At 38.3% G+C, this 11,840-nt stretch overlaps 1 protein-coding gene across 1 annotated transcript in view; it reads left to right on the top strand.

Annotated features, from left to right (window-relative positions):
* The first annotated feature begins 1,491 nt into the window (after positions 1-1,491).
* The window catches only part of LOC107551832 (glutamate receptor ionotropic, delta-1-like), a 152,021-nt gene continuing 141,672 nt past the window's right edge, over positions 1,492-11,840 (top strand). Inside the window, exons 1-2 of the mRNA XM_016233584.1 lie at positions 1,492-1,518; positions 1,848-2,573. Coding sequence (XP_016089070.1) covers positions 1,492-1,518; positions 1,848-2,573 — 753 coding nt within the window. The remainder of the gene's footprint in view (positions 1,519-1,847; positions 2,574-11,840) is intronic.

Genomic DNA, 11,840 nt, shown 5'->3' with positions numbered 1-11,840 from the left:
AAAAAAAGACTAATTCGAACAAAAGTCAATTTAAACAAATAAAGTAACAAACTTAACTGAAGTTCTTGCATAGTAAAAATTGAATGCAATGAATATAATGAACATGTAGGAAGTGATTTTAGACTGCTCTGACATTAGAGCAAAAAAAAAAGCCACCTACACCCTAAGCACAAGCTCCACACTTCAGCAAAATAGTAACCTGAAAAACTCCAGTATAACAGAAAGTCTCCTAAATTTCCAGAATAACTGAACATTAAACCATTAACCTTTACTCAAACACACATACATAACACTTAATTATATCTATCTATCTATCTATCTATCTATCTATCTAATCTATCTATAAAATGTTTAGTTTTTATTAGTTTCATTAATATTGTTGTTAGTTTGAGTTTAGTTTTTATTTTGTGAACACATTTTTATTTAGTTTTTATATAGTTTAATTTCAGTTTTAATGAAAGTTTAGCAGAATTAACAGACCACTTCCAGATCGCAGGCCAAAGACTGACTTTAATTCAATTCAGTTCAATTCAAGTTTATTTGTATATCGCTTTTCACGATACAAACTTTACAACAAATTAGGTTTCTACAATATTTAGTAGTAGCTTATCAGTGCTGACTGTCAGTTAATGTACATATGGCGGAAATGTACGGAAAAATCAATTAAAGACGTAATCAAACAGACGATGAACATTATTAACAGCAATTATTAAATGATTTAATCAAACTTATAAAATTGGTAGTTATGGGTGTTGTTTCATGGTTGGCATCATCTGAGGTCCTCTAAGGGGTTGGCATCATCTCTTCTCAGGTGTTCTGGATCCAGACTGAAGCATGTGTAAATCCTATTTACCACAGGATGTCAATCCCGTAGAGCCAAATGCGGAAAAGCTCTACCTCCTTTAGTGGACTTTGCTATCCTAGGTACTAACAAAAGTCCAGAGATTTGCGACCTTAGGGAGCGTGATGGATTGCAGCATGGTAGAAGACTAGTTAGGTATGCAGAAGCTAACCCATTAAGGGCCTTATTGGTAAGTAATAATATTTTGTAACTGATATGGAACTTAATAGGTAGCCAGTGCAGAGACTGTAAAATTGGGGTAATATGATCATATTTTCTTCACCTGGTAAGGACTCTATCTTCTGCATTTTGGACAAATTTTGGACTACCTGTAGCTTGTTTATTGAAGATGCAGGACAACCACCTATCAGTGCATTACAATAGTCCAGTCTAGCGGTCATGAATGCATGAACTAGCTTTTCTGCATCAGAAACAGGTAACATGTTTCGTAGCTTGGAAATGTTTCTAAGATGGAAGAATGCTGTTCCCTTTTGATACTTCACTTCGTACTGCATCGCTAGACGCTACGGGAAACTCCTTTTCTCTGATTTACTGATGCCTTTTTTTCAGTCACAGCAGTGCATCTGCACTGCCATTGCTTCAGAAGCTGCGCGAGCCTATGGCGAAGCAGCACGCCCGAGCCTGCCAAAATGGGTGGTCGCCCCGTCCAGTTCCGGGTGCTTGGAAAAGGTGTGTGTTTATTGCATGCAAAGGGCCCGTTATAGCGCCCAAGTGTACAACCGCTGTGATAGCGGACGAAATAAAACACAAACATACTCCAAAAGAGAGCAAATTTCCTCTTCCAAACAAGACGCTACGGGAAACTCCTTTTCTCTGATTTACTGATGCCTTTTTTTCAGTCACAGCAGTGCATCTGCACTGCCATTGCTTCAGAAGCTGCGCGAGCCTATGGCGAAGCAGCACGCCCGAGCCTGCCAAAATGGGTGGGGCATCTGGCTATGTAAGCAGGTGCTTCGCATAGGATCACTGATTCTTTCTCCTTCAGCGACGACATCTACTGCTCTTTGCTGATTCTACGAGATTTGAAGCCTTCGCCTGCAAGCTGATCCAGCCGCCGTTCTGCAGCAGCAAGATCATCTCGCCACCTCCGCTCTCTGCAAAGCACCACCCTTTCCCGAAGCGCCAGGGACCCCGATTAGCCCAGTCAGAGGCCGAGCTGATAGCCCACAGATCCTCCCTCCTTAACCACTTAGAGTGCTTGGGACTCAGGGTCAATTACGCCAAAAGCCAACGAATCTCATTTCAGGGGGCTGTCTTCAACTCAACCAAAATGAGAGCTGTAGCCTCGCCTGAACGTGTCCTGGCTATACAGCGGCTGACGACCGCCTTCACGATTGGCACGTCCCTTCCTCTCAGAATGTTTCAGAGGATGCTGGGCCTTATGGCCTCTGCATCTCCAGTACTGCAGTTAGGCCTCCTTCGCATGCGGCCTCTTCAACACTGGCTAAAACCCCTGGTTTCATCCCGAGCTTGGCATCACGGACGCCTTCGTATCAAGGTGGATCAAGCCTGCATTGCAGCCCTTGCCCCTTGGAAGGACCCTTCATGCTTCAAACAGGGCATACCCCTGGGGATGATGCACAAAAGGCAGGTCATCTTCACAGATGCGTCAAACATGGGCTGGGGAGCCCTGTGCGACGGCAGACCAGCCTTTGGCGCGTGGTCGAGCGAAGAGACAAAGCTGCACATCAACTGCCAGGAAATGCTGGCAGTATGGCAGGCCTTACAGTCCTTCCTACCAAGGTTATTATAGTTTTGAATTTTAAAATTTGTTTTATTTTAATATCGTTTTCAAATTTGCTATAAAATTCAGTTTAGTTTTTATAAGTTTCATTCATATTTTTGTTAGTTTTAGTTTAGTTATAATTTTGTGAACGCATTTTAAAAAGTATACAAATATACACCAAAGAAAGCAAGCAAGCCTTTTTTTACTAAATGAATCTACACAAGTCGCGCTTAATGTCCAATGATGTGTGTTGAGATATTTAGTATGAAAATAAATGTAGCCTGATTTGGTTATATGTCTTTTCTTATTAAACCATAATAATGATATTGTAACTGTGGTGTCTTGCTCACTTTTCCATGAACAGCCGTGCATCAATCAAAACTGGGACTAATGAAATTCAATAATAACGGCAGTCACATTTAACAGTAAAGGCTTATAGTTGAATGTTCTTTTCAGTTATGAAGAATTATAAGCATGTGTATGATGTGATTTAGCCAATGCACATTTGTTCAAAAGCCTGGCAGAGTGATCACAAGATGCTAGGCAAAAGTTTTGTGTTGTTTACAGGAAGCGCGTTCTCATCTTTTTTTCTGTTAATTATCATGTTGCACTGCATGTCTGTTTTTCTTCAAAGCACCAACTTAGAATGCCTAATGTTGGTTTGATTGCTTGTGTTACATGAGAAAATAAATAATCTTGCTTACCTGATGTAATAGAAACCAACTATGGTTCTCAGAGATGTCTCAGCTGCTCACGGCAGCTCCATGGCCCATTCCCCTGAGACGGGACCTCCTCTCTCAGGTGAACATGACAATATGGCACCCCCAACCCAAGTTGTGGGCCCTACACTTATGGCCTCTCGATGGGAGCCTATGAACCTCCCAGAGGGTGTCTTAAATACCATTTCTCAGGCTAGAGCCCCATCCACAAGGCACCTCTATGCCCTCAAATCGTCGGTTTTCACCGCTTGGTGTACAAACCGTGGTGAAGATCCATCCACATGTGACATATCTTCGATATTGTCCTTCCTTCAAGAGCTGTTGGATAAGGGTCACACCCCCTCCACTCTTAAGGTCTATGTGGCGGCTATAGCAGCTTTTCATGCTCCTATAGACGGAATATAAGTCGGCAGGAACAACCTCGTTGTTCGATTTTTGAAAGGGTCTAGGAGGTTGAACCCCCCCTTGCCCTTCTATGGTCCCTACGTGGGATCTGTCTATGGTTCTGAGGGCGCTCAAAGCCCCCCCCTTTGAACCGCTTATATTTGACTCAAAGCAAAGACTATCCCATTGGATAGTTGACGCAATAGCTCTTGCATACTCCTCCTTGGGCCTTCAAATTATTGGTCAGAGCACATTCCACGAGAGGCATGGCTTCATCCTGGGCATGTTCCAGTGGTGTGTCCATTGCAGAAATTTGTGCGGTGACCGGCTGGTCCTCGCCATCCACCTTTGTCAGGTTCTACAACCTAGACGTCCCTGCTTTGCAGGCTCAGGTCCTTTCTGTGTAACTCTCTGTCTCTCTGAGCTCAAAACGCTCCAGGAACCATATCCCCGCCCTAAGGCTGGATTTAATCCTTGCTGGGTTTGACTATGTTTCGAACCCGCTGAAGTTCCCACGTCTGGGCTTAGCTTCTGGCACGCTCTCGGCCCTATCTAGTTCCGAGGCTGTGCGAAGCTCTAAGACCGACTATGTAAAGCCGGGCTCGACCTCTATGAGTTAGCCCATTTCTTTGTCTCCTCTTGACCCTGAAAAGAATCTGGGTCTCTGGCTATAGCCTGCTTCATTGTAGTTGATCTACAGGGCCCCCTTCTGGATGCCCTGGACAATTACTTATAAGTCGTTCATCTACCATAGCACGGTGTGATTGAATATGTTCCCGTAGCGTCTAGCGACGCAGTACGAAGTTAAGTATCGAAAGGGAATGTACTCGGTTACTAACGTAACCTCGGTTCCCTGAGATACGGGAACGAGTACTGCATAGCTAGCCATGCTATGATGCTGCAGGACTCTGTCGTCGCTTCAGTCGATATGAATCAGTGATCCTATGCCGAACACCTGCTTATATAGCCAGATGCCCCGCCCGTTTTGGCGGACTCGGGCGTGCTGCATCGCCATAGGCTCGCGCAGCTCTGCTGCGCCGTCATTGATTCATTTCTGAAACAATGGCAGTGCAGATTCACTGCTGTGATTGAAAAAAAGGCTTCAGTAAATTGGAGAAAAGGAGTTTCCCGTAGCGTCTAGCAATGCAGTACTCATTCCCATATCTCAGGGAACCGAGGTTACATTAGTAACCGAGTACGTTTTTGTAACATGGGAAATATGATTTTCAAAAGACAAGTTGCTATCTAATATAACACCCAGATTTTTGACTGTAGAGGAAATAACAGTACATCCATGTAGTTGCAAATTGTAATCCAAGAGATTCTGTGTACTCTTTTTTGGTCCAATAAGTAATATCTCTGTCTTGTCCACATTTAATAGGAGAAAATTATTGTTATTACTTTTACATTTTTAACACACTCTGTTAGCTTAGATAATTTAGAAGTTTAATCTGGTCTTGTTGAGATATATAGTTTAGTATCATCAGCATAACAGTGGAAACTAATCCCGTACTTTCTAATAATATTACCAAGGGGCAACATTTATATTGAAAATAGCAGAGGACCTAGGACAGATCATTGTGGCACTCCATATTTTACTGGTGATAATAAGTAATTTTAACAAGTGCAGTTTCTGTGCTATGGTGGGGCCTGAAACCTGACTGAACTTCTTCATAGAGATGATTTGCAGGAAGGAGCTCTATTTAAGCATAATTTAGCCTTAGTGAGGCAAACGTCTAGCGACACAAAATTAATGCATGCTGAGATTGATTAATTGGTAAAAGTATACAAATAGATATGCCAAAATAAAGCAGTCAAGCCTTTTTACTAAATAAATCTACACAAGTTGTGCTTAATGTCATATCTAATGATGTGTTTTGAGATATTTAATATGAATATAATTGTAGCCTAATTCGGTTATGGTGGTTAGATGTATTTTTTCTTATCCAAAATCATGATATTGTAACTGTCGTGTCTTGCTCGCTTTTCCGTGTACAACTGCGCATATATCATAACTGGGACTAATGAAATTCAATAATAACGGCAATCGCATTTAACAGTAAAGGCTCATATTTGAAGATGTTGTGAAGAATTATAAGCATGTGTATGATGTGATTTAGCCTATGCACATTTGTCCGAAAGTGATCACAAGAGTGATCACAAGATGCTAGGCTAAAGTTTTGTATTGTTTACAGAAAGCATGCGTGTTCTCATCTTTTTTTCTGTTAATTATCACGTTGCGCTGCGAGTCTGTTTTTCTTCAAAGCACCAACTTAGAATGCCTAATGTTTGATTGCTTGTGTTACATGAGAAAATAAATAATTTTGCCTACCTGATGTAATAGATTTAATGCGGGTGCGGTTCGGGTCGCTACTCACCGTCTTTATTATGTCAAACGGTTCTGGTCTGGTACAGAATTAAATTAGTGCTGCTGTTGGATAACGGGTCAAGTGTTCTGTTAAGTACTGCTGGTGTGCGTTTATGAAACAGGACACGTGAAGGACTCTGCTTTAAACTGCTTTGCATCTCTCCATCAGATAGCCCCATGTGTGTGATGCACCATTAACAGGTATTTCCCTAAACTGCTACACAGCTCATATATTTTTCCGCCAAGGGTTGAGAATGTAATGATTATGAAAACAGTTAGTTTCGTTTTAGTTTTTCAATTATTTTGTCATTTTTATTTTATTTCAATTTATGAAATTGTTTTTTTTTCATCAATCGCTTTCGTCTTAGTTTTAGTTTTTGTTTACGAAAATAACCTTGTATCCATCCATCCATCCATCATCTATCTATCTATCTATCTATCTATCTATCTATCTATCTATCTATCTATCTATCTATCTATCTATCTATCTATCTATCTATCTATCTATCTATCTATCTATCTATCATGCATATGATACATTATTTGCAACCAAACTGGGCTGCAGTGTTTATTATTTAACAGCAAATGCATAATGTATGATTTATGATCTTATGATCACATTTGCTATCTATGTTGGGAATCCTACCCTAGTCTATCTGTAGGTATCAGTTGTTGCCTAAGGCATCAAAACATCAAACTTTGGAAGCTGTATCTGTTCTTATTTCCATCTCAATTGGATCATGTCAACTGGCTGTGTCAGGGTTCTGGAGTGATCCAGGGTTGCATTCTCTCAGCTGATCAATAAAAGAGGTGTAGGAAATCTGAGAGGATGGAAATGAAGTGTGTTTTTCTGCATTATACCCCCTCTCGGCCCTGCCTGCAATAACACATCAGTGTGCGATGAAGAACTGGGAGGTCGTTGAATTCTCATGCCTCTCCAGACATGAAACACAGTGAGCTGGACTGGGCTTGTGAAGAAGCATTGTATTTATCCATGCTGCTCGTTTACTAAAACTCAAAATACTGATTCAAGCGCATGTCTTCATTTCACCAGCTCTAGCACAAGGATGGTGTTATTGTTGTTGTGGTTTCACAGTTAAAACAGTATTTTTTTTTTCAATTAATGTTGTCCTGTTTGTGAAACATTAACGTTGTATAAAGGTGTATTCAAACGGAGTATGAGAAGTTCTGTCATATTATGACCATGCTGCAGAGTGACTATATTCATTTTGTAGCACGTCTATAAATGCTACAATTTACTTCATATGAAATATGAAAATTTTTAAACAAATTCTTAAAATGGCATTCTTTTGCTAAAAGATCATGTGTCTGACATGTAAACTAAGGTTTTCTAGGACAGCATCAACCCAGGCACATTGCTGCAAATGATATTATGTTAGTTCTTGAACGTTTCACAACGCTTTCAAAGTGAGTGTCTAGTGAGTGATGTTAAAAATGCATTCAGGTTTATCTGAAAGAGATTAATATGAATTTTGGCAATGTATCATTACATTGGTTGCTGTAGTTCAGAAAGTAAATGGCACACCATGAGTGGCAGTAAAAGGTTAATACTATTACATTTGAAAGTAACTTACCACCTACACAAAACTTCACCCTAAACCTAATGTTAACAAAAGCAAACATGAGATAAAAATGCATTTGCTGAACAACCATTTTGGTTTGCGTCTAAAAGTCTTTGATCTTTCATTGTGACTTGTGTAATGTGACTCAAGTCATAGCCATGCACTCCACATCAATTCTATACCAGATGAGCTACCAATCAAGTTTATTACCTCAAAATGCCGTATTGTACATATGGAGCTGATTATGGGATTCAAATGTTAAAATTGATTTGTTTACAAATCATGTTTGATATGTTTGTATCAACTATTCTCTAGAAATTAAAATCGTGACAACCAGTCACAACACCCTACCATTGTGGTGGCCACATTTACATTGACAGACAGCACTCATATTTCATCAGAAAATGTAAAAAGCTAGTTTCTAGTTTGTGTCTGGATAGAAGTTTTTCTTCCACACTCCTAAAAATAAAGGCTGCAAAAGAACCAAAAGAACCATTTTTGATTCCCTAAAGTAGTTTTTTTAAGAGTGCAGTGTCATGCTATTTTGAAAGCATTTATTTCACAAGGATACAACAGTGACAAGACACATGGTTGTCTAAGCAGTGACTAATGAGAAAAACAGAAACCTATTAAAAAGGCAAAGACAGAACACAAAAGGATCACCAATGTATATATTGATGATTATTTTGTTGAATCTTTAATGGTGCCAGGATCACAATGTCAGGGGCAAAGAATGATTTTGAAAAGCAGTACAGGTCATGCACTTAGCAGTAAAAGCAAAGAAGCAAACATTTGCATTTACATTTCCTTCTAAGATAATGAAACATTAGTATTTCAGTCAAGGCTAGCTTCAGAGTCTGAAATACCGTTCACATTCCAGTCCAGCTCCATGTCTTCCCATTGGCTCTAATTGTCTACACTATCACTCCGTTCATGTTTAATTTAAGGTCTTGCAGCATTATTGAATTCATATGTGATAGTGATGTGGTGCTGGTCATTGCTAAGCCCACAGGCTCTGTCAATACATTGGCCTTGTCTTCATCCCTAGCGAGGGTTTGTTCAGCTCGTGTTCCAAGACTCGGGGCCCATTACAAACCTGTTTGCTGTGCCTATTCACAATTAGTAGTTTTTTTAAGAGTGCAGTGTCATGCTATTTTGAAAGCATTTATTTCACAAGGATACAACAGTGACAAGACACATGGTTGTCTAAGCAGTGACTAATGAGAAAAACAGAAACCTATTAAAAAGGCAAAGACAGAACACAAAAGGATCACCAATGTATATATTGATGATTATTTTGTTGAATCTTTAATGGTGCCAGGATCACAATGTCAGGGGCAAAGAATGATTTTGAAAAGCAGTACAGGTCATGCACTTAGCAGTAAAAGCAAAGAAGCAAACATTTGCATTTACATTTCCTTCTAAGATAATGAAACATTAGTATTTCAGTCAAGGCTAGCTTCAGAGTCTGAAATACCGTTCACATTCCAGTCCAGCTCCATGTCTTCCCATTGGCTCTAATTGTCTACACTATCACTCCGTTCATGTTTAATTTAAGGTCTTGCAGTATTATTGAATTCATATGTGATAGTGATGTGGTGCTGGTCATTGCTAAGCCCACAGGCTCTGTCAATACACTGGCCTTGTCTTCATCCCTAGCGAGGGTTTGTTCAGCTCGTGTTCCAAGACTCGGGGCCCATTACAAACCTGTTTGCTGTGCCTATTCACAATTGTGAATGCCCTATATGTGTTGCTGGTAGACACTTGTTGGGATCTAATAATTTCTTCACACTTTATACTCTGTGGATGTGTGATGAACATTTGCAGGTGTGTTCAGAAACCCTTCCAATATGCCGCACTATGGCATGTGCCAATAGAAACCAACATTAGCCAAGACAGTATATCAGAAGGAAATAAAGATGTGCAGATGGGTTTTGGATCACAGCACTGGGCAGGAAAAAGTATTTCTAAAACATAGTAATTTCCTGTCTACAAGGCTGGAGTATTAGGGGGGAAAATGAAATTAAACCTGAGATATTTGATCGCTAATGATGGCCATGGGGCTCTACAAATGCTCATCAAAAGATTTTCTTTCTAAAGCCATTGCAATTCTTCTTATCTGTGCATGTAAAATAAATTGGGTGGTTATTGCATTAATAGTGGTGCTGGCTAAATCAAGAATTACTATTACTGTTTTGCTCAATTGTGTTTAAATGTCATGAAAATAATCATCTGAATGTTCCTTAAAAAAGGCTTGACCTAATTGTGTTTTTCAGTTTCATGAGTCTCTAATTAGATTTGCAGACAATACTGTGACAGACTACTTATGTTTATCTATTGTAAGTTGATTTGGATAAAAGTGTCTGCTACTATAAATGTAAAATGCAAATGTAAAAGAGGAAGAAACCCACAGATTTTCACTGAAGAAGCCAGAGAGAACAGAATATCATTGGCTACATTTACACTGTCAACCAGTCTTATTTCCTCACCAGTATCTGGCACAGATCTTGGTGCATAAGTGTACAAACAGTTCTGAGATCAGAATTTTTTTTTTGGTATCTGGTTTGAGCCACTTCTAATGTGGTTGTAAATACAATGCATACCCAACTAACAAGAAACATTCTTAGAAGTTCTCTCAAAGTTATGAACAAACGTTCTTCCAGGAATGTTAACAGTACTTTTTTCAGAGTTATCATGGTCTTTAATAGTGTTCTCAAACTGTTAGCACAAGAAAAAAAAATTGTTCATGGAACATTTTATTACTGAAACATTTTATTTGGACGTTTATATTTTCTTTTTATGTTTCACACCATTCAAAAGTAATGTTCCCAAAAAATTTGCTAAATTCTAAAATGGAATATTCCATTAATATTTGCATTGAAAAAAATTCTAATAATAAAAAATCAGGGTAACACTTTCTATGAAGCCCATATTTATAATATTATATATATTATATTATATATTAATTTATAAGGGTATTCTTAAGGCATTATAATGAATGCATAATGCATTATTTAAAAATGTATAATATGTTATATCATCTTATGAATATTGATAAGAACAATTTTAATGCATTATAATATTTACTTATTTGTGGTTATAGCTTTTAAGAGTATGATGATTTATAACACAATGAACACGTTGCATCCACTTTTACAATGGATTATATTTCTAATAGTTATGATGTATTATAAGTCTCATATCTTGCCATCTTTCTTATGCTACTTTACTTAAAGTAATCAAAGACCACTTATAATTATAGTAGTAGTAATAATAATAATAATAATATTTTTTTTTTCTCAAACAGCCATACGATCAGATATCAGATCAGATTAATGTGTAATATGACACATTTGTTTGGAACAATTTTTTATTGTAATATCAGTTTGATTATTTTGATGGTACCCTTTAGACAGCTGTTGATAAGTAACTCTGCAACTACATGTCAACTGTGGTCATTGGAGTATTAGTAGTATGTCTGCTAAATATATGTTAACACTTTATTTTGATGGTTCCCCAACAGACAAACTGACTATAACTAACTCTACAAGTACGTCAACATTCTACCTACCCTGACCTTAACCAAAGCCTACTAATACTCTAATGACAGTTAGTTGACATGTAGCTGCAAAGTTGCTTATAGTTAATAGACTAAGGGGACCATCAAAATAAAATGCATTTTAACCTAACATATAAACATTGTATTTTTTTTCAGCAGATATTATTAACTAGCTCACACCAAAATTAATATTAGGCTCACAGGGATCACTCAAATAACACTCCACATCTAATCACTTACAAGATGTAGTAAGATACTGAGCAGATCTCAAATAAACAATGTCAAGATATGTAGTGCCTTATTCTGCATTACCATATTTTAGGTCCCTTAATCCTACCAACTACCTTCCTAACTATTAATAAACAGCAAATTAGCAGTTTATTGAAGCAAAAGTCATGGTTATTAGTTAGTCAAGAGTGAAAATTGGATCGTAAAATAAAGTGTGACTGAAAATTGTGTGCTAGGGGCATCGCTAGACTTTCTGGAACGGTCTGAAATTGTTCATGATTCAGTTTAAAGGGGTCATATGATGCGATTTCAAGTTTTTCTTTCTCTTTGGAGTGTTACAAGCTGTTTGTGAATAGATAAGATCTCTAAAGTTGCAAAGACTAAAGTCTCAAACCCAAAGAGATATTCTTT

The sequence above is a fragment of the Sinocyclocheilus grahami genome, unplaced genomic scaffold (assembly GCF_001515645.1).
Source record: "Sinocyclocheilus grahami isolate Dianchi unplaced genomic scaffold, SAMN03320097.WGS_v1.1 scaffold435.1, whole genome shotgun sequence".
NCBI classification, from domain to species: domain Eukaryota; kingdom Metazoa; phylum Chordata; class Actinopteri; order Cypriniformes; family Cyprinidae; genus Sinocyclocheilus; species Sinocyclocheilus grahami.
Note: the sequence above shows the minus strand (reverse complement) of the source record. Positions and strands in the feature narration are given on the sequence as shown.